Here is a 27,658-nt window from a genome sequence, read left to right as displayed (position 1 = left end):
CACGCACACGCACGATATTCTCTAACAAACTAGAGGTTAGCAAAGGGGAGAGGGAAAGGGGAGGGACAAGCTAGGGGTATGGAATTGACAGATATAAATTACTATGTAGAAAATAGGCAAGCAGCAAGGATATACTATATAGCACAGGGAATCACAGCTATCCAGCTCAGTCCAGTTCAGTTCAGGCGCTCGGTCGTGTCCAACTCTTTGCAGTCCCAGGGACTGCAGCACACCAGGCCTCCCTGTCCATCACCAACTCCCGGAGTTTATTCAAACTCATGTCAGTGATGCCATCCAACCATCTCATCCTCTCTCGTCCCCTTCTCCTCCCACCTTCAGCCTTTTCCAGCATCAGGGTCTTTTCAAGTGAGTCAGTTCTTCGCATCAGGTGGCCAAAGTATTGGAGTTTCAGCTTCAGCATCAGTCCTTCCATTACAGCTATTATCTTGTAATAACTTTTAATGGAGTATCATCTGCAAAAATACTGCAAAATAGAGTACACCAGGCTACATACCTGAAACAAACATAATATTCTAAATCAACTATACTTGAATTTTAAAATTTTGATTTTAAAATTCAATACACAGAATCTGGGAACCTCAGACATTAGATCTTACAATCATTACATTTTTGAGGTGCCAGGACCAGATTTTGAGCCCTGGACTCTTAAGTCTGAGAGGCTGTATGTGACCTCAGGGATGGTGAGGGGTTGTCGTGAGTCAGGACATAAGGCTTCACTAAGACGTGTTCAGGGTAGGAGCCCAAGGATCACGGAGAGGGCAGGGCTGCTGTTATTACACACGTGGCAACAACAAAAACTATTATCAAAACTCTGTCCCCAGTGGCTCCATCAAATCCCATGAACCCAGGAAACCAAGAGACACTTGAGTCTGAGGTTTGGGGCACTGGATGCTTCCTGAATAAACCCTGAATATTCACTGGAAGGACTGATACTGAAGCTGAAGCTCTAATACTTTGGCCACGTGATGGGAAAAGCTGATTCACTGGAAAAAACCCTGATGCTGGGAAAGACAGAAGGCAAAGGGAGAAGGGGGCAGCAGAGGATGAGATGGTTAAATAGTATCACCGACTCAATGGACATGAATCTGAGCAAGCTTTGAGATAGTGGAGGACAGAGGCCTGCATGCTGCAATCAGTGGGGTAGCAAAGTGTCGATCGGACATGACTTAGTGACTGAACAACAACTACAATCCTTCCTGTGACTTTTGTGCTGAAGATGCCTCCTCCTCCAGCCATTTCGCACAGGCATCACCCTTCTTTGTCTGGACTATTGCAGTAGCCTGTGAGCCAGTCTCTGCACCCTCGTGCAGTCCACAGTCCCAGCTGCCGTGGTGATCCCCCCAACACACACCCATCTGAACATGCCCCCACTCCCCAGTGCCTGCAGAACCAAAATCCAGGCCCCTCAGCTCGACCTTCAGCCCCTGCGAGCTCCTGGGCTGCTCGCCTCCCATATGGTCCCCTCACCATTCCTCCGTGCTCCGCACCGTCCACTCCAGCTTAGACGCACCTCTGTCCTCCAGGTGCTGCACGTGTGGTTCCCTCCACCCAGAGGCTCTCCTACTGCTTAGAGAACTTCTGTTCATCTTCCCATCCTGTCTCACTCACACCCTGTATCCCCTGGCTGAGCCCTCCTGTCTTCCTGCCCCATGAACTCCCCGGGGGCACACCCATGGGCCTTTTTTCCTTGACGGTCCAGCCCGTGGGGGTGGCATGGGGCTTGCGTCTCTGGTGAATGAGTGAATGAACTCTGGCCAAGGCCTCGAAGATACCAGCTCAGAAGAGCAGAGTGGGGTGTGTGGCCCAAATGGGTGCCACCCGTTAGGACACCCATGAGGCCACCCCGGTTTCAGCAGCTGGCCTGGGCACCAAGGGAGGATGGCTCCAGAAAGCGGGCTCTAGGGCTTGCTCCCCTCCCCTCCGCTCAAGGGCTGCCTCCGGGCCGGGCTCAGGGCCGGCTCCCTCTGCGGGCGAATATAAATATATAAAACAAACAGCAGGCCTTGAGCTGCAAAACTAAAAATAGGAAGCCTGGAACCCGGCTCCCCGGCTCCTCTAGCTGTTGGGCCACACAGATATGGATGCAGATGCTGGGGGACACGGCCCCTCACCCCGGCTCCCCTGGCCCTCATGGGGAAGAATGGGGGCACCCTGAGTTTCCGCAAGGAACAGTTCATTCTTTCACTCTGGCGCCCCACCCCCACCCCCAACCCGTCCGTTTGACAGCTCATTTCATTTACGACCCCAAAATGAACCGACCCACTGAGGTGCATTCCCGGTTCACATGGCCAATCTGGGTGTCTGGGGCAGCTCAGCACTGCCCCCTGGGCCATGCCACGGGGGCGGGGGCTGGCTGGCTGTGTTTATGGGGTGCAGTCTGGGGCAGCGGGGGAGAGAGGCAGGTCTGAGGCCCTTCCCCATAACACTGGGGCTGGCCCCACACCAGGCCGCCCCTCACTGCAAGTCTCCTCTGACCCTCACAGCTGCCCCCTGACCCTGGGCCTGGAGACCCCTGCCAAGGCGTTCATCTCTCACAATGAAAGTCCAAGTCTTCTCCAAGGCCAGAAGCCCAGAAGGCTAGGAGTATATATGGGGCCACTCCATCCCTCAACAGGGGGTGTCAAGCACAGCCCGGTGCCCAGCAGGCCACCCCTGGGCGTCCCAAGGCCTGGACCACCTCTCTCAGTCTCTGGCCAGGCCGGATACAGGCCTGTGGGGCTGGGCAGGGGCCGATGAGCCTGTAGGCACTTTCCAAACTGGTCCAAGTCCTCGAGTCTCAAAATGGAATTCTAGGGTTCCGGGGCTCACAGACTCTGGAACAGAAAGGCCTTACCCTGGCTGGGAGGTGCAGGAGGTGGGGGGCCTGGGCCTGGGCTAGGGCTCCAGTAGTGGGCTGCAATTGCCGGGCCAGGGACATCAACCTTCCCTTCAAGCCAAGTAAACCGCTGTCCCAAAGCGGGGCCTCCAGGGGTCATGGGACCTGGGTTCTGCTACACACCTGGCGCATAGTAGGTGCGTATGTAATGTCTGAGTGAAAAGGGAGGCTCAGGGAGGGACAGGGACCTCCCACGGCCACAGAGCTCAAGAAGGAAAGAAAACCCTTTTTCCATATAGAGACATTTCCCAGGCCCTTCTGGGATGACCCTCCTGAGGTTAGGAAGTTCTTCTTAATACCTAACCTGAATTCTGACCGTAAGTGAGGCCACGTCCCTTTTCTTCCTTCTCTGAAGGGGAAGGTCCATGCTGTCTGCTGCCACCTGCAGGCTGATGTAGTCACTGCAGCACTTGCCTCAACAGCCCCAGAATTGTGTGACCTCAGGCAAGTCCTCGACTTCTCTGGACCTCCTGTTTCCTTCTGGGAAGCTGAGTGTACTGGTCTGTGCCTTCTGGGGTGAAGGCGCTGGAGCTCTGAGTCAGGGGCTGTGGAGGCCACACCTCCTTTTCTCTCAGCTGCGGCACCCACATGTGGCTGGCGGGAAGGAGCTTGAACTGGGGCTCACTCAGAACCTCCCACGTCCCCTCCAAGCCTGCTAAGTCACTTCCGAGTTGCATCCAGCTCTTTGTGACCCTGTAGCCCGGCTGGGCTCCTCTGTCCATGGGGATTCTCTAGGCAAGAGTACTGGAGTGGGTTGCCATTTCCTTCTCCAGGGCATCTTCCCAACCCAGGGATGGAACCCACGTCTCTTACATCTTCTGCCTTGGCAGGCAGGGTGCTTTACCACTAGCGCCACCTGGGAAGCCCTCCAAAGTGCCCCCACATAAACACATACACGGAAGCAGAGTGTTGGCTTATTATAGATGCTGCTTCGGGACCAGTCCTGCTCATCCGGGCAGAGGGCACTCAGAGCACACCCACAGACCCAGCCTGCCACTCTGGCTGGACTCCTGCTCAGAGAAGACTCCACTGGCCCTGGGGCAGAAGGGGTGCTGCAGGGCAGAGGGGCGGGGATCAGGGTTTGGCTGGGGAAAGGGGAACTTCCTGCTGGGTGTTGGGTTTCGGGCAGACCAATCTAACTGAACAAGGCAAAGTCTTGGGATTAGCTTTTGAAGTCTTTTTGCTCAAAAATAAGGTCTGTTTTATGAAATTTCCCCTCCACAAGTCCCAGCTGGACAGGCACGGCCGGCCAGGCCTCCTCGCTGGTGGGATGGGGAGGGAGGCAGCCCAGCCAGGTCCCCACACCATCACACCCACGGGCCCCGCCATAGACCACAAACAACTCTGCGGAGAGGCGGAGCCAGATGACACCCCCTCTTTGCACCTCAGTCCCCTCATCCGCATGCTGGAGGAGCTGCTGGCGCCCCTTGCTTTGTACTTCTGACTGCTGCCAGGTTGTCAAGTGTTGCAGCAAACAGTTCCCATTGAGGGGCCCTCACCGAGGCCACTTCACAGACCCGCCTTGGCCCCTCCCTAACTCAGGGCCTGGGGGACGAGCTGGAGGAGGGGCTCTGTTTGTCCTGTGGACTCGTGAGAAGTCATGGGTCGCCTGTGACGGGAGGAGGGATGTTGGCACCTGCAGACGTCAGTTTCCCTGGTGTTCCAGCCACACCAGGAAGAGGCTCGCGAGCTGCCCTTGCCAAGGGTGGCCATTCCTGGTGGAGCTGGGTGCAGGGAGGTCAGGGTGCTGTAGGCGGGTGGGTCTCCAAGACAGCGAGGTCAGTCCTGGTCTTGCCCCCTGGCTCTGCCCTCTTCCTCCTTGGTCATGGTGGGAGGGGTCCATCCTCTCCCACTGCCCCCCCACCCCCACCCCCAAGCCAATACACACAGCCCTGGAGGTCTGGCACTAGGCTCCTTTGACACCTCTCAGAGTCCTATTATTGTAACAAATCAGCCAAAATTCCATGTTACAGTTAAATAGTATAGAAGACGGTTTACTGTACAAGCAAGTTGTGCATTAAAAACAAACACACCAAGCAAATTATAGTGCAAAGCAAGTTTCCATCCCTCCCCCACCCTCTTCCCGGCCCTGGGACGGTTTTACGGAAGGTATGCGTATAGCAGGTATGAACACCTCAGCATGACAATATGTCACAACCAATCTGTACCCATCACCAATAGGCTTACAGTAATATGGTACCCAAACCCCTTGATTCCTTGTGCTCTCTGAGTCAGTGTTTGCCTCGTATGACTTTAAAGCAGCCTTGTACCACCCCAAGCTGTCTGCACCCACCATGGGCATTAAAAAACAAGACTCAGCACCGCTACCATCACTTTTAATCGGGGATTGGGCAGGGGGCGAGGGGGTCAATTTATTTTCCGGTCCCTGCCCCAGCCAGGGCTTGGATATCAGGAAGCGGGTAGTCATCTGTTGGGGGGGCTACAAAGTGCTGGGCCCTGGGGACCCAAGGGTGCCTCCCCCTGGGGCCTGGGGCCCGTCTACAACCACAGGGAACAGGAGAGAAGACACCAGGGCAGTGAATTTGTAGCTGCTTCCTGAGGAGGAGTGGGGAGCTCGCCACCCTCAGAACCTGTGCCCCGCCTGAGAGTCAGTGGAATCCCCCAGCAGCTGTTTTGAAGGGAGGAGACGTGCTTTTTTTCCAGAAGACAAACTGCAGCAAGAGGGGGGTTGAGTAAGACCACCAGAAGAACTTCCTAACCTGCCTGAGTGTGTATCCCGTGTGCTTCTCTGGCGGTTGCTGCAGGCTGGGGTGAAGGGCCGGCCAAGGGCTGTTACAGAGACAACCGCCAAGGGGCGCTGTGTGGAGGAGATTCCCACCTGCACAGAAGATGGGGCCGAAAACAGTGACTAAATCCACATGCTGCCCAACGCTTTCTAGAATTTAAAAAAAAAAAAAAAAAAAAAAACCTCAGGAGTGGGTTTCTTATGCCTTTCTAGAACCAGAGCACTCAGACGTGCCTAAACCCAGGGGCCAGGACTGTCTTCCCATCTGCAAACTGTAGCACTTCCCGTGAACAGAGCTGGGGCTGAGGCTGCCAAGCCCTTCACAGCTCTTGTGATCTGCTGTCACTCAGCCACTGCGCCCCAGCTCACACCCTCTAGAACAAACGCCTGAGCGCCACAGACGTTGAGATTCCAGCCTTTCACCAGCGCCTCCTTTGTTCCGCAGCAGGGTTACCCTTTGGTGGCAGCTGGTGGGATGCTGCTGAAGGAATGTGACATCTTGAGGAGGTTTTAGGGGGGGCGGCTAACAATTCCACACCCTCGAGGGGGTGGGGGGAGTATCATTCACTATCACGGGGCCTTTTCCTGTAAGGGACTGGGTGTCTGAAAATGTTTGAGAAACTTCTTTTTCTAAAATCAGCTTTGACAACTGGTTTTTTATTTTGCTGTTGTTCAAAACTGCTTTGGGAGCAGACTGGTTAAAGATGGAGGGTTGTATGTCAGAGGTTGGGAGGTTTGGCTGGGCCTTCTCAGGAGGCTGGGGGTCAGGGGTGTGTGCAGCTTGGCTGGACCTAGGTAGGACAGGGAGGCTGACATCTGACCCCATGATGACCCCTCACCCCAAGGCTTTCTGCTGGGACCCGTCCAGTTCTGGTGCTCTCTCCAAAAATGGCAACGTGGAGACCAGCCTAGGGGAAAAGGGACCCTTCCCAGTCCACCGAGAGGAGAGAGGGCGCATGGCTTGGATTGGTAAAGTGCACGGAGGACCCGTCTGCAGGTGCCTGCCCTGGTTTCAGGGACCTGCTGTCACAGGCCAGTCTGCTCTGGGGCCCTGGGACCAGGTCGGGGCCTCTTAGAGTTGTCAGGGAGCAGAGCTCGGGGAGGGGTGGGGCGGGCCTGGGGTGTTCTCTTTCCATCTCTGCTAGTGACCCCCTGGGGCCTCTGGAGGGGTTCCTTCCTCTTCCATACCATGAGGAAGCCCCCCTTTCAGGGCTGCGGGAACCTTCCAGTTGCGACTTGTGTAAGTGTGGAGGGAAGGGCTGGGCCCACGGGGTGAGGGGTCTCTGAGGAAAACTGCAACGGGAGGTCTTTGTAGGGCTCGGTGGATAAGAGGGCAAACCATATGGGCCAATACCACCTCTCTTTGGGAAAGAGATGGTCTCTGTCCAGGGGCCTGGGCCCCTGACAGCAGTGGACATGACTGGGGGGGCAGGGGGTGGGTGGCAGGAGGGGGCTTCTCCCACAGGGACATGGGATGAGATGAACAGGATCTGGGCTGGGGGCGGGGTCCTGGAGGAGGTCCCCACCCCTCTGTACAAAATCGTGGCTCTGGGATGAGACGCTCTTAGAGCCGGCTACCAGCTCCGGGGCCGCCTCTCAGGACAGTGGACCCGTCTGGGGCCCACGACTGCCCTGGAGCGTTAAGTCCAGTTGGCGCCCTGAGCCTTGGAGCTGGGCCAGCCGCACTTGTCTGGAAGGGTCTCGGGGGTATCCCCCCGCCGCGCGCCGCCGGCGAGAGCCGTCTACTCCGCCGCAGGCGGTCAGTAGGGCCGCCACACGGCCTCGTCCATGCGGCCGGGCGTGCTCAGCGCGGTGGGCGAGTTGCTGTGGCTGCCGTCGGCCTCCACGCCGTCGCTCTGGCCGCCCAGGCTGGGGTTCATGAGGCTGCCGGTGGCGACCGCGGCGGCGCTGCTGGTGCAGGAGGCCAGCATGCGGGTCGGGGAGCGGTCGCCCCCGCTGCCGCCGCCTCCGCCGCCGGCCGCCATGGAGAACTGGTAGGAGCCCGAGGACGCGCCGTAATAGAGGTGATAGGGGGACGGGCTGGCCGGGAAGGGCCCGCTCTGGTTCTGCGGGGCCCCGGGGTAGGGCGGCGGCAGGTAGGTGTGGTGGAAGCGGCCGCCGGCCGGCATGCTGGCCACGCTGAGGCTGCTGATGCTGGTGCCCGAGGGCGTGGCGCTGTACGGGAAGGCGGCTGACATGGCCCCCGGGTAATGCATTCGGGGGTCGGAAAAGCGGCTCTCCGTGAGGGGCGGCAGGAAGGAGCGGTCGAACTGGCGGGGGTCGGAGAAGGGGTTCAGTTCCGAGGTGCCTGGTGGAAGCGGGGGGGACAGCAAGGAGGACCGGTCATTCGCAGCCCGACGCCCACCGCCCTCCTCCCGCCTGGGGGCCCTTCTTCAAGGATGACCTCGGGCGACGGCCCTGGTTGGTCCAGGGGTTAAGAATCTGCCTGCCAGGGCAGGGGACGCGGGTTCGATCCCTGGTCTGGGAAGATCTCGCATGAGCAAGGCAACTGAGCCGTCTGGCCAGGCTACCGAGCCTCTGCTCTGCCAACAAGGGAAGCCACCGCCGTAAGAAGCCTGTGACCCACAAGAACGGCCCTCACTCGTCACAACTAGAGAAATCCCACAGGCAGCAACGAAGACCCAGTGCAGCCAAAAATTAAAAAATAAATTAATTTTTAAAGAAAGAAAAAAAAAAGGACCTCAGGCTCTGGTTCGTAGGCCCGTGTGGGGGATCCCCTGGTTCTAGATCTGGCTCTGCTCTGACCCGTCTGGGCTGCTCGGGGGCTGGAGCCTGTGGACTCCAAATCTGGCCCCCACCTGCGGACAGGTGAGAGCAGGTATCTGGGCTGTGGGTGGCCGGGGGTCACCTGCCGGGACAGGGAGAGGAGGGGGAGGGCTTGTCTCTCTCCTCCCGGAGTCCTTGTCACAGCCTGGCCGGGCAGAGGCCCGTTGAGGGAGTGAAGCTGGGCTTCCAGCTGGGCAGCTGGTGTCAGGGACACTGAGGACAGGGCCAGCACCGGCCACCCAGCAGCCTGGCCCAACAGCTCCTGCCTCCCTCTCTCCCTCTGGGTTAAGTAAGAGCTGGGAAGACCATGGGTGCGAAGAGGGGCTCTGGTGGTTCTGCAAGATAAGGAGTTAGCCCTGCTTTTTGCAGATAAAGGAAACAGGCGGAGAGAGAAAGATGGCTTCTCCCATGCTGCACGGAAGGGACTGGAACTTGTCAGGGGCTCTCTGCTTTCTGCTCCTGCTGGGATGTACCCGTGTGCGTGCGCCCGCCTCACCTCTCTGCCCAGCGGGGCTCAGCGAGGCTACGGGAGCCGTCTGGCCTACATTTGAGGGGGCTGCGTCCACAGCGGTTCTGTCCTTTCCTGCCACCTGGCCTCTCCCTGGGCCTGTCATCTCCACGGCTGCCCGCAGGCTGGAGCTGCCTGGTGGCCAGACGAGGGTCAGATGCCACCCTCACCTGCCTCCACAACAAAGTGAGATGCACACAGAGGGGTCTGGTGGCCTGGACTCTGCCCTCATCGCAGAGAGACCCAGGGTCCAGCCCAGGCCCTGCCCTGACTCCTCCCGGGGGTTTGGCTCCAAGACGAGGGTATCCTCACCTCCGCCTTGCCTTTTGTAATCACAGACTCCCAAACCCTCAACTTCCCAAGAGGCTTCAGGAATGAGTCCAAATCCCTTAGTAGGAAACCTGAGACTCAGAGAGGGTGAGGCACTCGCCGGAGGGTCACACAGCAGGACCTGGCAGGGAACCCGGGGTTCTTGGTCCTGAGCACTCACACGTGCCTGAGGGGGAGCTGTCCCATCTCTGAGGCAGCACATTGGAAGTTAACTGTATCGTCTCCAAGCTTAGATACAGATCTTAGTTCTGACACTGACTAGCTGTGTGTTCCTGGGCAAGTCACTTAACCTCTCTGTGCATCGGGCTGTCCCACATGAAAAATGGAGACGATAATAGGCCCTAGGGATTTAATGCATGCAAAGTGCTGACACTGAGCCCAGAGCAGGGGCCTGATGAGGGCCTGTGCTGCCGCTGTGGCTGTGACACCTCCCGTTCTTGGCACCCAGGAAAACCGGCCCATTTGGGGCCCAGCAAAGATGAGCCCCTGACCCTGGTCCTTCCTTGTACCCTGGCCACAGGGGTGACTCTGGGCAGCAGTTGGGGGCGGGCAGGTGAGCTCCCAGCAGCAGTTCCACTAGGAAGTCAGTCAGTCCCCAAGCCCTTTGTCCACCAAAAACTAGGGGCCAGAGAGGACTCGGGAGGTGCCCAGCCCTTCCCCTGGCCAGCTCCAGGCAGGCACTTCTTGCAGGGCCTGAGGCACAGCTGGGATAAGAGCTGCAGGTGCTCTCAGGCTTTGCTTTCCCAGATCTGCCTGAGGCGCTGTGTGGCCTCAGATGACACCTGCAACCTCTCTGGGCTTTGGGGTCTTCCCGGCTCAGCTGGGGGTTGCTTCCTCAGCAGCAGGCTCTGGTCCTGGACATGGACCAGAATGTGACGTTACACCCAGGCTCCAGGTTGGGAAGATGTGGGGGGCGAAGGTCCGGGAGACTGGGGTCTTCTGGCACACCTGGTACCCTCCCTAACAGATCTCTTGACTGGTCAGTGCTGCCCCGAAGCCTAGGGGGTCAGGGGAGCCTGGCTCCTGTCCTCACCTCCCAACCCCGGGGGAGAAGCTTTGCGGGCATCGCCTGGCACCCCCCGGAAGAGCCAAGCATGAGACTAACACCTTGCTCTAAGCTCAGGGAAGTGAGCGCTGCCCCTATGACAGGGAAGCCTTTTTTCAAAACAAAGGGAGGCCAAACAGGGACCCCAGGATGCGAAGACAGGACTGCAGTCTGGGAAACACAGGGGCTGTGCCGGGTGGGCCTGGGTGTATGTGGCACTCGGAGGGTCCCGTGGGCTGCAGGCAGGCCTGCCTGGATCTGCCACCATCCCCTTCTGTCTCCCTCCCAGGGCAGGGTGGCGGGGAGAGCATCTGCCCTCAGCACCCTTCAGCTCCTGCCCCCCCACCACCCTCACCCCCTCCAGCCCAGTAGCCCCAGGAAACCCGAGCTGGCCAGGCCGCTGTCGAGCAGCCAATCCCAACACTGGAAGGAAATGTTTATTTTCTTCTCCAAATTGCCCCAGCTGCTGCATGGTGGCTGAATGAGGCCTTTGAGCTGTGAGAAGCCCCCATTGTGGGCGGCCGCAGCCAGGGGGCTGGGGGCTGGGGTATGGGAGGCTTGGGGCCTCAGTGCTGCTTGCCAGTGACCAAAGCTGGGGGGTCAAAGCTGTTAACAGGAACCAAGAGGAGTGGTGGGGGGCGGGTGCCCTGAAGAGGACCCCCAGGATGGAGTCTGAAGGCAGAGATCTGTCCCACCAGGAGGGGAGGGTCAGAAAGAGGGACTCCCCAGGCCTGGCTCTGCCAACAGCCCCTCTGTGACAGATACCTCCTTCTTCCCACTTTAGAGATGAGAAAACTGAGGCTCAGAGAGGAGAAACGACTTGCCTGAGATCACACAGCCAGTGCCTGTTAGAGCCTACCCGACTGCAAAGGTCAGGCTCCTTCCCTGGTCTTGGATGTCAGAAGCCCTTCCTCTCACTCCAAAGGGGTAGGGTGGGGTCAGCCGGTGTCCCACACAGGCCTGACCTCCTCTCCTCCCAGGCCCCGGGGAGGTAGGGCCTCTGGCTGTTGCTGGGCCAGGCATGGCCCTCTGGGGCTAGACAGGGGTGAGTAGATCTGTCTCAGACTCCGTCAGGTGCTGCTTCCCAAACCCTGTCCACACAGCTGGAAAGGGGAGGGGGGCTACCCTTCCATGGGAGCTGCTGGCCGGGACACCACTCTGTGCCCACCTGCTGGGGTCCAGGAGCTCCTGGCTGGGCGCCAGCCCTGCCCATGGCAGAAGGCCTGGCATCTTAGACCACTTCACCTGCACAAAGGCCGGCCGATGGGCGACGGAAACACGGACAGCTTCTGGGTAGGGCTGGGCACGAGCCCAGAAGACCTCTCCCTGCCACCTGAGCTCAGACCCCTCCACCCTGCAATCCCCTGGGCTCAAGAGTTGCTGAGTGTCTCAAAAGTGGACAGCCCCTGGCCCTGAGCTGCAGGATGGGGCCGGGGAGCGGGGGGCGCCTCTCCCCACCTTCAGGGCTCAGTAGGGCCAAGGCCCAGCTCCCCAGGCCAGAAGGGAGGAAATTTCTCTTCATGCCAGGGGGCTTCATCAAGTGCTTCAGTGTGGCATCATGCCTGGCACACATGGCCAGGGCTGAGGGCAGGGCCTCCCTTAACAGAGAGACCCAGTAGGGACCCCCTAGGCCCTCAGAAGTACAGGAGGTGCCCAAGGGCAGGTGCTGTGGACGTTTTGAATCTGGCCAGTGATGGTCTGTGTGACCCAAGGGTGGCCCTTCAACCTCTGAAGCCTCAGTTCACGCATCTGCCAAATGGAATCTAACCAGGGCCCGGAGGGCCGAGAAAGGACACAAACCCGCGGCGCCTGATGGCAGCCGGCCCTCCCGTCCTCGGCCAGTGCTGGGGATGGATGCGCTCAGTCCCCGCCTAGCTTGAGGGTCAGCTGTGCACTCAGCCCCCAGCACCCATCCTACTGGCCAAGAGAACCCGGAGAGCTGCACGCCAGGCCCCGTGCACCTGGACAGTCCGCCTGAGGCCGGGGCTCCCATGGCCTGCCGCGTCCATCCGGCCACGGGGGAGACACTCCATCCCCCACCTCCGCCCAGAGGCCGCCCTCCTCCTCCCCCCTGTCTGGGAAGTCTCTGGGTCACCGGGGACCTTTCTTAGGTCAAAGTTCTGTGTCCCTCCAGGGCTACAACCTGACTTCACGAAGTTTTTCTGAGCGCAGTGAGATCATCTGAACATCACCCAGGCCCGGGCAGAGGCATCCACCAACCACCTGGCTTTCAGATGAGAAAGGCGAGGTTTGGGGGCCCACCATGTCCTCGGGAGACAGGTGTCTGCCTCAGGCTCTTGGGGCAGGTCCTGTCCAACTCCAACAGGCACGCTGGGGAACCAATGGCTATTTCCCGCAGGGGACAGGGAGCTCCTGGCGGGGCAGGGAAGGGACTCTGTCTGCCTATTCACATTGATCCTTGAGGCCAGGCACTGTGATGGCACAGGGAGGGTGGCAGTATCTATTTGCTGAGTGAAGGAAGGGCTGAGCCCAGGACCGGGCCGAGCAGGCCCTCAGAGTGGGCCGAGTGTCAGAGCAAGTGGGCACCCGCACTCCGTCGTTAAGACCAGGGCGGTACAGTCAAGGACCTTCTGATGAGCTTCCGGTCTGAGGCCCGGGGACCACGCCCAGGCCGCCGCCCGCCCCCCGCTCCCCCGCCGCCCCCGCCCGCCGCCGTCCCTGGGTGACGTACCTTGGATGGGGGTCTGGGCCTGGCTGCCGAAGTGGCTGGTGGTGCTGAGCGAGCTCCGGGGGCTGGGCGTGCTGGGTGTCACCCGCATGCGCAGACGCTCCAGGTCCCCGAAGCGGTCGGGGAATCCCTTGGTCTGGTCCTCCAGCTTCTGCCGATGCCCTGCAGAGCATGGAGCCCATGAGCAGCTCATCACGGGGTGGGGGGTGGGGTGGGCAGAAACACCTTGCTCCGTTGGGAAGTTCTCCCTGCGGTCTAACCTTAGGCCTCTGCAAGGGAGATCCCATTGGCCGTTACCAGCCTCTTTTCTGAACAGAGAACAGTCAGTACGGGCCGCCCTGCGGCTGCCATGATTTTACCCTGACCTTCCGACGCCACAGGTGAGACTCAAGAGAGCTTCCAGGCCACACAGCCAGTAAGTTGTGGAGTCAAGACCTGAACTTGGGAGTTCAACTCAAAGCCCGAGATCTACACCTCTATGTTAAACTTTTTAAAAAATATTTACTTTCACTTATTTGGCTGTGTCAGCTCTTAGCTGGGGCATGCGGAACCTAGCTCCCTGACTAGGGATCGAACTCTGGCCCCTGCATTGCCAGTGGGCAGTCTTAGCCACTGGACCACCAGGGAAGTCCCTATGTTACACTTTTTGGCAGAAGAGAAACCTGAGGCAACAGGCATGCATAGGGGCTCAGGCAGGCTCTGTGGAAGGCAGGGAGAGAACCCAGGGATGGTACCACTCTCTGCCCCCAGCATTCCCTGCCCCCACCCCCAGCATTTCCATCTGCAAGAGGAATGAGACAAGGCCCAGAATGGGAGTGCCGGCTCCTGCAGTCCAGAGCTACCTGGGAACCCCCAGCACATGCCTTCTCCCCTCTGGGCCTCAGACAGGAGGGGAAATTGACCAGGATGCCAGCAAGTGCTGCGGGGCACTGTGTGAGGGGCCGGACTCCCATCTTTGTCCAGAAGCTGGGGACAGGGGGATCAGTGCACCTACTTGGGGCACTGAGCTTGGACAAACTACCAGCGTTTTCCAGGATTCTTCTGCCATTACCATACAAGAAGGACCCCAGCCTCGTCTCCAAGACCCTGGAGGAGCTAGCCGGGTCAAGATGGCCATGCCCTTGCCTTTAAGCAGCCAGTCAAGGCCACCCTCAACCCTTCTTGAATGACATCAGGCTTACAGGGATCACCCCCTTACACACACACATACACACACGCACAACTTTTCCAATTACTCATTTTACATTTCACAAGCAACACGTGAATACCTCCAAAAAGAAAAGCATTACAGGTAAGGCTAACGACTCCTCGGACCCACCCTAAATCCTACCCAGAAAGCCCCAAGTGATCAATTTGGAGGTCTTTCTTTCCAGGCCTTTTTTAGGGTTTCATGTGCATGGAAAACACAGAGCAAGTTTTTCATAGAACTTTCTTGAATGGTCTCAGCCTGGTTGTATCATTCTGTAACTTGCTCTTCCACAGCCCACCTGGGTGGGGGCCCCTCAATTTCGTCATCTGATAAATGCAGAGAGTACCCCCGCCTCAGAGAAACCACAGAGTTTCCACAAAACCTTGGGAACCCACCCTGGGGCGTGGTGAGGAGCCATGAGTGGGGGCAGAGTGACCTTGCTGAGCCCGTGTGTGTCCCAAGTTCCTGCTGAGGCAGGCAGGCTGGCCTGGTCCTCTTTCTGTAAGACAACAGAGCTGCGGCTCAGAGAGGTAAAGAAGCTTGCCTGAGGTCACACAGCGAGGAAGTGGGGAGGATTTTCTAGACCTGGGATTCTTGGAAAAGAAGAGTGGGGAATGGGCTCGGGGAGAGGAGAAGGCTTGCCTGAGTCCTGGGGTCTGCCGTGACAAGAGGAATTTTCTAGCTTGACAGAGAAAGAAGACGACAGTCTCAGAATATGGCCCCCCCCGGGGGGCCTGGGTAAGTGTGATGGGACTCTTCACTGCTGTTGGGAACGAGGGGACAGAGCTGGAGGCTGCAGAATGGGCCTGATTCCTGATTTTCAAATGAGGATGCAATGGATTTTGGTACCCACAGGCCCCCAGGCTGGCTCCACACCCCTGCCACCAGCTCACATAGGCATCTGAGAGCCCTGAGGAACGGAACCGGTTGTCCTGGGGGCCACAGTGGGCTCAGCAAGCCACCAAGAACCAAGGAACCCAATTTCTCCTCCAAGGAGGGCCCAGGCCCAGGCCCATGGGACACGTGGCAGCCAAAATGGGCCCACTTGGCACCAGCCAGGCCCCACTACTGCCTCCCAGGACCCCTGGAAACAGGAAAAACGTGGGCTGGGGTAAATGTGGCTGGAGCTGAGGCTGCAAACTCAGATGCCTAAGGGGACCAGGCAAGTTTCATAAATGAGGCAGATGGGATGGGTGGAGACTGGGACAGACTGGAGAGGGTGGGCCTTGTAGAAGGGGCGGTTGCCATCCAGCCCAGCTGACTGGTCCCCCGATGGAGGTGGGCCCAGTGTTGCCAGTTTCCAATTTACCAGAAGCCATAAACCTGCTTTTCTGTGAAATCTCCCATATTATATATGTCAGCGATTAACCCAAATACTGAAAGGTGAAAGTCACTCCGTCATGTCCGACTCTTTGTGACCCCATGGACTATATACAGTCCATGGAATTCTCCAGGCCAGAATACTGGAGTGGGTAGCTGTTCCCTTCTCTAGGAAATCTTACCGCCCCAGGAATCAAACCCGGGTCTCCTGCATTGCAGGCAGATCCTTTACCAGCTGAGCCACCAGGGAAGCCTGGTATACTGAAACCAACACAACAACACAATAACCCACTTGGCACAATATGTCCTGCTCAGGGGTTGCCAGTTTGTAGCCTCCAAGTTTGAGGTTTCATTTTCTGGTTGGCTGTCTAACGTGAGCCGTCTAGGGCTGACTAATGGATAGCCCTGGGGAAAGGGTCTCCAGGGGAGTGCCACGGGGCTCAACCTCGGTCCTGGCAGGCCTTGGAGGGCGTGCTCTCGCCCTGGCTGCTGCGGCCACTGGGGACGGCAGGGTGGCGTGGATGAGCTGGATCATGGATGCACTGAGAACAATCTCAACAGGGAGGAAGCTGGCTGGATAGATGTGGAGACCGCAGACTGACCTGACAGCAGCTCGGGTGCAAAGGATCCGGGTGTCTTAGTCAACCACAAGCTTGAAGTGAGCCAATGGGGCTACACGAAAGCTGCTGCAAAACCTCAGGCCTTGCTGTTATTGTCACTGGCGGATAGAGTCCCGTTTCTGAGTCACACTGAGTACAGAGTGTTTACAGAGACGCCTGCGGGCCGACGGAAGGAGGGCGGGGTTCACAGCCCGCCTGGGTTCAAGGACTGCCTGCAGCCTGGTAGCCGGTAGCTGAGCTTGAGTCACACCCCTTTCCCCCACCCCAAGCCACAGTGGGAGGGCCACACGGTGCCCTTGCGGGTCGTGGTTCCGACCAAACAAGGTCTCTGGATGCTCTCCACCCTCCCAGGTCACTGTCCCCTGTGTGGTCACTTCTACCCCAGCTCACACCGAGGGCGGCAGGATTATCGTCTCCACGTGGAGACCGGGACACTGAGGCCCGGTCGGTGAGTCCTGTCTGGGACACAAAGCCAGGCCAGCACCCAGAGTCGGCGTCAGCACCCAGACCCCTGACCCCAAGTCCAGTGCTCCTTCTCTGAACACCCCCCTTTCGTCCCCATTGTACAGATGGGGCCACTGAGGCTTCAAGATGAACCCTACGCTAAGTGACTGGTCTGGGATATAAAGCAGGTAATGTGGTCCCGGAGCACATGTTCCAACCACATGCTACCCTACTTTCGCAAAGGGCAGAATTCCTGGAGGGGAGTTTTCACGGCACGTGGGGGAACCGCTTCCGTGTTGCTGTGGAACCCCCGAGTCAAGGCCTGGGAGGGGCGAAGGGGAGCCCAGGCGGCTCCATGGGGCCAGGGTGCCAGAAAGTCTCAGAGCCACAGGGCCCCGGCCTTCACACTGGGAGAACAGAACTCCCTGTGCCCGAGGAAAGAAGATGGGCCTTCAGAATAGACCTCTTTCATTCCGCCACCCACAGTGAGAGCTGGGGGCGGGGAGCTCTGGCCCAGTTCACCGGGTCACCAGGGGCCCAGCCCTTTCACGCCGGGACTCAGTTTCCCCTCTGTACATACTGCTCCCTGAGGCCCCTCCAGCTTCGAAAGTCCCTGACTTTAGACTCCAAGAACTAGCCACTGGCGAGGAAGCGGGGGTCGCTGGCTCGGGGCCCCTCTGTCTGCTCCTTCTGTTCGCAGGGTTTCTCTAGTATTCTCTGCCTTGCACACTTCAGGGCAGCGGCTCAGGTACAGCCTCTGTCAGGAGTCTTCCTATCCTTTGGGGCTCAGTCCAAGAGCCCCCCACCCCCTCTAGGAAGCCACCTTCTCCCAGCACGGAGCCCCACAGCTCCTCTGCAAGGCTAAGAGCAGTAGCTAGCAGGGATGGAAAGAAAAACGGTGGCTGACACTTACTGAGCGCTTTCTCCACTGCAGGGTCTCAGCAGCTGCCACACTCTGCCTTGTTTCACCTGCGTCATCTCCATGGCGCGGGGCGGGGGTGGGGGGCAGCGGGGGGGTGCAGGTAGGTGGGGAGGTGTCCCACCACTGTCCCTAGTACACAGGTGAAGAAACTGAGGCTCGGTGAAGGCCAGTGACATGCTCGAGGTCACACGGAAGCACCTGGCCACCTTGCCTTCCTGGAGCCCACCCTACAGGGAACGAGCCTGGCTTTGCAAAGTCAGGGGGGATCCAAACGGTTGGCTGTTAGGGCCCAGCCTAGGCCCAGGGCCCAGTGCCGCGACGGGCCCGGGAAAAGGCAGATGAGAGGGTCTCAGTGGACCCCAGCAGGAGCCCCGCCCCGCTCTAAAGCCCAGTCCAACCTTCTAAACTCACATCCTGCTCTAACCCCCCAAGTCCCTCTCCTCCCTCTGGGCCTCGGTTTCCAGTCCTGTCGAGTGGTTATCATAATGTCTAAGCCCTGGGCTGAGGCTGAGCCAGAGAATGGGCCCCCAAGTGTTTCCGAACAGATGGAGGATGGGACGCTGGGGGAGCACGCCCCCCTTGCCATCTGGGCCTGGCAGCCTGACCCCCTGCAAGTAGCTGGGCTTAACTCACTGAGGGCCCCTCTGATGTCACCTCGATCCGGGCTCTGACCTCGTGTGTGAGCCTCCAGGGCCCAGCGACCCGGGGCCTGTCCCGGGCAGCTCTCACCCACTGGTGACTAGGGCAGGCCACTCTCTCTCCTGGGCCTCCGGTGCGTCATCTGTGAAGCGGAGCTCACACTCTTAACTCCTGAGGGTGCAGACAGGCTGAGGAGAATGAAACACCCGGCCTGGCCTTGGCCCTCAAGATTCACAGCTCCTCTTCACTGATCTAGTCAGTGGTGGGGGGAAGTGTTGGGGGGAGGTGTGTGCATGTGGCCTCATAGGTGTGCAAGAAGGATCAGAGTTGGGGGACGAACACTGGATCCGGGCCAGATGGGTGACTCACCCGGGGGTCACAGCGGCAGAAGCCTAAGGACCAGGGCTGGGTTCCAGCGGAGGTGGAGGGGCCTCCCTTCTCTCTCCTCCCAGGCATCGCTCGTCCCTGGGCCAGCACTGGGTCCTCAGGGACTGCCAGGGACCTAGTGCTCCCGGGGGGAAACCTGGGGGCCATCAGGGCCATCACCCTGCCTTCACCCTGGCCTAACACAAGCCCCTCGAGATGAGCATGGCAACCACGTGAGCAGACGTTTTCGATGGGCCACGCACTGTGCTAGGCAGGCCACACATGTCATCTCCAAGGGCCATGATGATCCTCTGGGAGGCTGCTACCATCACACCCGTTTTCCACATGGGAAAGTGGAGGCACGTGGCGAAGGGCAAACCTGGAAGGGTGAGCAGGGTGCATGGAGCTCAGCTGCTAAGGTCTTGGCTTCCCAAGACCTCCGAGAGAGAGGACAGCTGGGCTCCTTGGCAGCGAGGCCGGACTGGCAGGAGGCCAGGTCCGTGTCCTGCCGTGGAAGGGGCGAGAAGGGCAGCAGGCCAACTGGAGCCAGGAGCCAGGAGCAGCAGCGCTGGGTGGGGCCGCGGGAGAGGCGCGGTCTGCGGGCGACAATGTGGGCCCCAGCCACGGGGCCCTTCTGCCATCTGAAGCCTCTCGGCCACCTCCTTGGCTACCCGGCCCGGGCCTGGTGCAGCCACAGCTCAGACACAGCGGCCACTGTCCGCCTGGCCGCACGGGTGGGGCACCCGGGCCCGAGGCCCGCTCTGTGGCCTGTCAGGAGATTTACACCCGGCTCTTAACAGCCGCGCGGCATCGCAGGCGGGTGCTGGGCCCGGGGTGGTCCGCTGTGAATCGGCCCCCTGTGAGCAGATGAAAGCCCGTCGGCGGCTGGGCAGAGAAGCGGGCGGGCAGGCAAGGGGCCAGCGGGTCCCTCCTGGGGCCACAACTGGGGCTTCCAGCGGCCTGGGCCTAATTAGGGGGCAGCCCCGGAGGTCTGAGGTTAACCCCTTCCCTCCTGCTGGATGCACTCCCTGGGGGTGGGTGGGTGGGTGGGAACTGGGAGCCAGGACCCTCATCCGGGGAGCACAGGAGGTCTGAGGTTAACCCTTTCATGCCTGTTGGGTGCACTCCCTGGGGGTGGGCATCCTGGGCACCCCTCCAGTGCCCACACCTGGAATGGAGGATGGAACTGTGGCGACCTGAGGTTGGTGGCCGGCTCAGGGTCACTTGGCCTGCCCATGCTGTCTCTAGCTCCCAGCCGCCCCCGTGGCTGTGTGCTCACCTCCTTCAGGCCTCTGCTCCAACATCACCTCTTCAGGAGGTGACACTTCCCTGTGGGTCCCAGCCCTGCTTGCTCCACCCCTCCCCCAGCTTCGGTTGTCTCTGCAGGACTTCTCACTACCAGAAATCTAGCTAAATCATTTGTTTTACCTCGTTTATCCATTCAACAACTACCTACTGAACACCGACGACGTGCTCACGTCTGTGTTCCAGGGTCTACAGCAATGTCTGGCAAAGCAAAGGACCACCCACCCCCCTGGGGTGGGGGTGGGGCACAAACAGTAATCAGGGAAGATGAAAAATAGGTGAAATAAACGCGTGAGCTATATAGCATCTTAGAAGGTGACAATAAAACGAAAGACAGGAAGTTTAGGGGAACGGGGATGTCTGTGTGTCCAGGGCTGTCAGGAGAGGCATGTCCAGGTAGAGGGAACAGCAGGGCAAAGGCCAAGAGGCCAGCGCGGCCAGAGGAGGGTAAGCAAAGAGGAAGGCGGAGGAGAGGAGGGTGGAGGGAGCCCAGTCACACGTCAGATCTGGGCTTCACGGCCGTGGTGATAGCAGCATGACTTACCATCTCTCCCCACCCCAAGTGAGTGAGACCTGGGAGGGCCAGAACCTGGTCTGTTGGGTTCAGTGCAGCCTCCTCAGTTTCTAGAACAATGCCTGATACAGGGTCGGGCCCCAGGAAAGTAGTATTTGTTGAAATCATCCCATGTATATTTTGGGGAAGAAAAGACCCGACCCCCACTCCCGCCCCAGGCAAGATGGGCCAGTGCCTCAGTGAGGAACCTGTGCCCCACCCTTCCAAGTGTGTGTTAGTTGCTCAGTCGTGTCCAACACTTTGCAACCTCAGTGTTTGCAACTGAGTTTGCAACTGTAGCCCGCCAGGCTCCTCTGTCCTTGGGATTTCCCAGGCAAGATTACTGGAGTGGGTAGCTGTTTCCTTCTCCAGTGATCTTCCTAATCCAGGGATCAAACCTGGGTCTCCTGCATTGCAGGCAGATTCTTTATGGCCTGAACCACCAAGGAAGCCCTCTCAAGTACAACACCCGTGAGCCTGGGAGATGGGGTGAGTAGTTCCCGAACTGTGGTCCAGCCCAGGCCCGCTCGAGCACGACCCCGCCTGCCACCATGTTTCAGGATCCTGCTCCACCTGCTTCGTAACCAGCCCCTGGTGACTCTGAGGGACACCAGCCCTGAGAACCTCGGAAACCAAGGCCACACAGGCAGGAAGCCACCAAGCCAGCCTTCAAACCCAGCTGGCCACCTGGCTGCAGACTGGGCACGCTCTGCAGGGCAGCGGAGGGGAACGACCCAGCCACAGAACCCACAGCCAGGCCTCGGGGAGCTGCAAGGCGCCCGCTCCCTGGCTCCCGGGACCAGCCTCGACTCCCATTCCTCCCCACAGAAGGCTCAGCCCTCACATGGGGTTGGGGTGGGGGTGCGGTCCCAAAGCAGGAGAAAAGCCCAGAAGGAAAACCCGGCGAACATCCATCAGGAGAGTCTTGAGAGCCAGTCAGCGACAGACTCATGCAACGCTCACAGCTCCCCACAGCACAAGCTAACGCCATCCCTGCCTTACAGATGAGCACACTGGGCTTGGAAGCCCCTTCCATGCAGCCCTGGCTTCCCTGAGCCCCGGGGTGGAGCCCCAAGGGTGTACCGAAGCTCACCCTGGGGCAAGCGGCTTTGTCTGCCGGCATGTCTCCTCCTGGGGTAGTTGAGGATCAGATGAGAGACTCTGGGGGACTTCTCTGGCAGTCCAGTGGTTAAGACACTTACACTGCAGGGGCGCAGGCTTGACCCCTGGTCTGGGAACTGAGATCCTACGTGGCGCACAGCGCAGCCCTCCCCAAAAGAGACTCTGCAAAGGGCCCAGCATCCCGGGAACGCTCGCTGACCAAACGCAGCTGAGCCGGCCTCTGACCACTTACAGGTGGGGAAATGGAAGCTGAGAAAGGAGGCGGCGGTGTCCAAAGGTGGCCGAGTGCAGGCCAGGTTGGAGCTGGAACCAGGGGTGCTGGGGAGACCCGCCCTGAGGGCCGGGCGGAGGGGAGGAGACCAGGAGGGCCACCTCCCACATTTGCCCTTTTCTATAAATGAGCTTCTGCTAAGATCAGAGGGCGGCAAAGGATAAGATGGTTGGATGGCATCACCAACTCAATGGACATGAATCTGAGCAAGCTCCTGGAGACAGTGAAGGACAGGGAAGCCTGGCGAGTGCTGCAGTCCATGGGGTTGCGAAGTCGGATATGACTTAGTGTCTGAACAACAACCAAGATTTTGTTTCAAGAAACTGCTTTAAAACCACTGATCTGGCCCACACTGACTTGCTTCTGACTCCAGGGTCTTTCAGAGCCCAGCTTCGTTCCTTTCCTCTTGCTGCCTCCAACTATGCCATCCCTGCCCCAACCAGCTCACCCCAGGAAGGGGCTGTCTCAGATGTGGGAGACCTAGGGAGAGACGAGCAGACAAGGACTCGACTGGGGGGCTCTCAAGGGCAGAGAGCTGAGCCTCCTTCCTCATCCAGCGGCCTTAGTTGGGGAGGGTGGGCAGCTCTGGGCCGGGCAGGGCTGAACACAGCGGGTCCAGGCATTGGACCCTTCTGGAATCAGGGATCCAGGCATTGGCTGGGTCCTGGGACCCTTCCCATCAAGCTCCAAGTCCCCTGCCCACCGGCCTCTATGCACGGAAGCTCGCCGCTTTATGGAGTGGCTCCTCAGTGCTCAGCATCACGCTGAGCCCAACTGTGGCTCCCATTCATCCTGATTCAGCCCCTGGAGACTTACAGTAAAACAGCACCTCCTTCATCAGAGACTCAATACCTCTATTACTATGACCTGGGTTTCTCAGCAGCCACCCTGCTGCTGACCAAGAAAGGTTCAACCATTGACCAATGGTGGTGGTGGTGGTGGTGGTGGGAGTATGGGGGAAGCCAGACAACAAGGATTAACAGAACACTGGGGATCCAGAGACTCACAAGGACCCTCCCACTGCTACAGCCAGATACTATCCACATGCCATCACTGGCCAGCAGGCTGGGAGGTATCATCCCACTTCCTGGAGGAAGCAGCCGAGGTGCAGAGAGGTCAAGGACTGCCCCAAGGTCCCCCGGCCAGGCAAGCCGGGTCAGAATCTGCTCTCTGTACCATGCACCTGTGGCTCACAAGGGCTTCCCAGACATCACCGCCTTGAGACTCTTGGGGTCACTGACCTCGTTCACAGATGACAAAACCAAGACCAAAAAGGAGACAAGACTTCTCTTGAGTCACAAAGCCCAAGGTCATAGTCATGGGCCCATCCACATCTAATCCCTGCAGGAAGGAACCAGCAGGAATTTGGCCAGGGCAGGTGCCAGCTGGGAGGTGAATCACTTGGGCCTGATGACTGTGATCAGGAGCCTGGGTGGAGGGGGTTAGAGGAGGTGGCCTTGACAAGCCTGCAGGGAAACACTTCCAGGGCTGTAAGACCCAGCTCTGAGCCCTTTCCCGGTGGCCAGGTGCTGGCGTGGGCTGGACAGATCAGGGGGCCAGGCCTGATTCCCCAAGGGGAGAGTGGTCCAGGGCCAGGCCTGGCTGGTCCTCACTGAGGCTGCCCTTGCACAGCCACAGCGCCTTCCCAGCCTCCTTCCTCAGGCCCACTTAGGCCTGGAATTGGAACTGAAAGCTATTTGTGGGAAGACAGGGCACCTCCCTACACCTAAGACAGTGTGAGGCCCTGGCCAGGTTCCCAACATCCCCAGGGCTGGATTCCTCCTTCTGGGAACCCAGTGACCCTCTGGTTCAGAATCCCATGAGACAAGAAATGTGAGAGGGTTTTCTAAACTGTAAAGGGCCTCAATACATCGATCATGCCACAAGTCGGGGCCAGTCCACATAAGAGCTCTGCTCTGAGGTCAGGAAGCAACCAGTCCAGAGATGACTGGCTGCTTCTTTGTTTCATTCATTCATTCCCTCATTCATTCAGGAAACACTGGTCTCTGGCCCACAGTGGCAGCTGCTCCTCCGGTTTCCCTAATCTGAATCTGAAACTCTGGGTCATCCAGCAGGCAGAAGCAACGAAACAGAAACCTTCTTTGATGCTAAAATGCACAGATGCCCTGCTCCCTGCAGAGAATACGTGCTCAATAAACATTTGCGGAATCAGATCTGCATTCCTATCTCAAGAGGTGGGTCCTGGGGTCAGAGTGTCTGGGCTCTATGAGACTTAAGTCACACCCTGAGATTCAAAGGAAGGGTTTCCAAGGAGGGGATATGGCCTCGCACCCCAAGCAGCACCTGCTTCGCGTGCTCCCTCCCTCCCACGCTGGCAGAGGAAGCTGGGGTGGAGTCAAGCCAACCTGGCCCCATCTCCACCCCAAACACACAATGCCCTCTCTGCAGTCTTTTCCATTCTTTCCTTTCCATATTCCCCCCAATGGGCAGTCAACCCTCGGGGTGGCAGGGTGGAGGTCAAGCTGATTCCATCACCTCCCCTTTGCAGCCTGGCTTCCTACAGCCCCAGGCTTAGCATCAGCACGTACTGCAGGGAGGCCGGGGTGCAGAGTTGAGCGGCAGGACTGCAGTCCCCCACGGCTCCAGGGATCCAGTGCCATCTGCCTGACTCTGGTGACCCCACTGGGCCCTCCTCCCCAACCCAGTTGGCTCAATGGCTTTGGCACTTACGTCTAGGCTCCCGGGGTCCATCCACGGTCACTTTGATGGCGCGATGGTAGGTGGCCACTTGCGTGGGGTTGGTGAACACGGTGATGGTCAGCGTGAAACTCTTACCTGGGGCGGAAATAAAGGCAGGAGGTTGGCACCAGGAAGCTATTCACAACAGCCTGAAGCCCTCATCTTCCAGAAGGGCCGGGTCTCTCTCCTGTGACCCCGAGGTAAAGAGAGGGCTCTGAGTGAACATCAAGCTGCTGGGCTTGGCATTCAAGGCCCCCTGGAGGCCTGGCACCCATTTGATCACATTCCCCCTGCCCTGCGTTCTGGCCTCCCTGGCTTATTTCTTCCCTGTTTTTTGGCCTTTGTGCTATTCCTCAGAGACTCTCAGGATTTGGGGGAGGGGAGCCAGGATAGGTACATGTTTTTTCCTGAAAATAATTCATAACCTTTAGAGAAAAATTTGAGAATACAGAAAATACAAAAAAAAGAAGAAACCACCCACAGTTCCACTAACTAGAGAGAAACACTATTAACATTTGACTGTTCTCTCCTGCAACCCTTTTCGGGCGAGTGTGTGTTTTTACACAGTTGTAAAAATGACACTAAAGTAAATATTTCCGTACCCTCTTTTTTTTTTTTTCTGTTCACTTAACATCACATCATAAGCACTTATGTCATTAAAAATTCTTCATAAACTTCATTTTTAATGGCTGCAAAATATTTCCACTCATGGAAGCCTCATCTTTTATTTATCCGTCTCCTTATCTTGGGTATTTATGCTGCTGCTCATTTCTTATTGGTGTGTGCAACTGGGGCTTGAAAAAGGACTGATTTGGGAGCTACAGACATTTCATTTGTAGACACAACTGTTATTTCCAGAACTCTGTTCTATTTTTAGATAGACATTTGGCCCCAAAAGTCTCCATTCAAAATTCCTAAGGAGGGGAAAAAAAAACTTTAAAAATCATGATTTTTGTGTTACCATTTAAAATAAAAGGAAAGTGACCTTCTGTTTATAAAAATCTTTGTCTACACCTCTGCTTATTTCCTTAGATTAGACTCCAGGCAGTGGTGAGTGATTTCATCGCATCAGAGGGCTGAGATGGATTCAGGGGCCCTGATCTCCCCAGTGAGATGACTCTCCAGAGAGAAGCATGGTGATCGGAATGGGGCCGAGTCTACTGTGATGTGCTCAGCATCTTCAGGACCAAGTCTATCAAGGCGGAAGATCTCTGAAACGCTCTTAACTTCAACACCTTTGTTCTATTATCAGTGAGACTGAAACGTTTCATGTGTTTATCATCTGTTCTCATCCAACACAAATGACTGCTTCACGGTCTTCCAGAGTTGTAAGGTTTTAACGCCTTAAACACACACACACACACCCCCCGCTCTCTAGCAAGCTTCTTAACACTCTCCTTGTCCTGTTTGTGGCAATCGGTCTCCCACTTCACTGGCCCTCAGATTTCGCTTTCTGACTCCGAGCTGATTTGCATTTTCAGTTCTGCCTCTTGATTGGTGACTGCTCCTGTCTTTTCATGTTTGGGGAGGTTTCCCCGTGGAACAAGCAGATAAAGGGTACCTTCGATCAATATCATCCTCTCGAACTCTTACGTCGCTCTTTGATTCTTCTAGGGATTTACCGGTTGGCCTGGTAGAAGGTAAAGGTTTTTCCTCAAAGGGCAACCTAATTTTCCCAGCACCTTTTCTGAAGTTGGAGTCTTCTTTCCTGCCCTGTTCTCCATTTCATCGAAGTCTCCACGGTATATGAGGTTGGGGGGTGGGGGTGCGCGAGGATCACTGAACCCCAAGTCGCACTGGCCTCCTTCTGCTCTGCCTCTGAGACCCCTACCTCTGGTCCCGTTACGTGCCTGGGGACCCCCCGAGGGCAGCGGCCAGTGGCTCTGTGCACCTGCGTCCCCCAGGGCTGTCCTCATTTTCTCAATACCCATCCAGGACAGGCAGACCCAATTCCACATTCCCACTTCACAGGTGGGAGACAAAAGTTTGAGGAGTGTGTGTCGGTGGGAGGGACCAATAGCCAGCTTAGCATGGCTGGTACTTGATGATCCAGTGATGGGAGTCAAAATTCCAGCCCCAGAAACAGGACAACCCAGCGCAAAAGAAAACAGCCATAAAAAGGAACAAAACTGTGCCATTTGCAGAGACATGGATGGACCTAGAGACTGTCACACGGACCGAAGGAAGTCAGAAAGAGAAAAACAAATAGCGTATATTAGCACATATATATGAATTCTACAGAAATGATACAGGTGAACCTATTTGCAAAGCAGACACAGAGATACAGACAAAGAGAACAAATGTATGGACCCCACAGGGCAAGAGTGGGTGGGATGAACTGGGAGATTACGACTGGCATATACACACTACTATGTATAACATAGAGACTAGGATAATGAGAGGAGAAGGCGATGGCACCCCACTCCAGTACTCTTGCCTGGAAAATCCCATGGACGGAGGAGCCTGGTGGGCTGCAGTCCATGGGGTCGCTGGGAGTCGGACACAACTGAGCGACTTCACTTTCACTTTTCACTTTCATGCATTGGAGAAGAAAATGGCAACCCACTCCAGTGTTCTTGCCTGGAGAATCCCAGGGACGGGGGAGCTGTGTGGGCTGCCCTCCATGGGGTCGCACAGAGTCGGCCACGACTGAAGCGACTTAGCAGCAGCAGCAGTAGGATAATGAGAACCTACTGTATAGACAGGGAACTCTACTCAATGCTCTGCAGTGACCTAAATGGAAAGGAAATCCGAAAGAAAAAAAAAAAGAGGGGATATATGTACACATATAGCTGATTCACTTTGCTTTACAGCAGAAACTAACAGCACTGTGAAGCAAGGATGTGTGTGTCAGTCGCTCGATCACGTCTGACTCTTTGTGACACCATGGACTGTAGCCCCCCAGGCTCCCCGTCCACGGGATCTTTCAGGCAAGAATACTGGAGTGGGTGGCCATTCTCTTCTGCAGGGGATCTCCCCCACCCAGGGATCGAACCCGGGTGTCCTGCATTGCAGGCAGGTTCTTTACTGTCTGAGTCACCAGTTCAGTTCAGTCGCTCAGTCCTGTCCGACTCTGCGACTCCACGAGTCACAACCAGGGAAGCCCCTAAAAGCAAAGATACTTGGATAAAAAGAAAAAAGAAAACCAGTCAGGCTGCTGGGGCCACACCAACGGGGGCTTCTGAGCCTGGGAGAGTGTGTGTGTG

At 57.7% G+C, this 27,658-nt stretch overlaps 1 protein-coding gene across 1 annotated transcript in view; it reads right to left on the bottom strand.

Annotated features, from left to right (window-relative positions):
* Nucleotides 1–4,856: 4,856 nt before the first annotated feature.
* The window catches only part of RUNX3 (RUNX family transcription factor 3), a 64,779-nt gene continuing 41,977 nt past the window's right edge, over nt 4,857–27,658 (bottom strand). The window contains exons 5-7 of the mRNA XM_061393102.1: nt 24,444–24,548; nt 13,005–13,163; nt 4,857–7,950 (exon numbers count right to left, since the gene is read on the bottom strand). Of these exons, the coding sequence (XP_061249086.1) occupies nt 7,403–7,950; nt 13,005–13,163; nt 24,444–24,548 (812 nt within the window). The 3' untranslated portion in view covers nt 4,857–7,402. The remainder of the gene's footprint in view (nt 7,951–13,004; nt 13,164–24,443; nt 24,549–27,658) is intronic.

This window comes from Bos javanicus, chromosome 2 (genome assembly GCF_032452875.1).
Source record: "Bos javanicus breed banteng chromosome 2, ARS-OSU_banteng_1.0, whole genome shotgun sequence".
Classification (NCBI taxonomy): Eukaryota; Metazoa; Chordata; class Mammalia; order Artiodactyla; family Bovidae; genus Bos; species Bos javanicus.
Note: the sequence above shows the minus strand (reverse complement) of the source record. Positions and strands in the feature narration are given on the sequence as shown.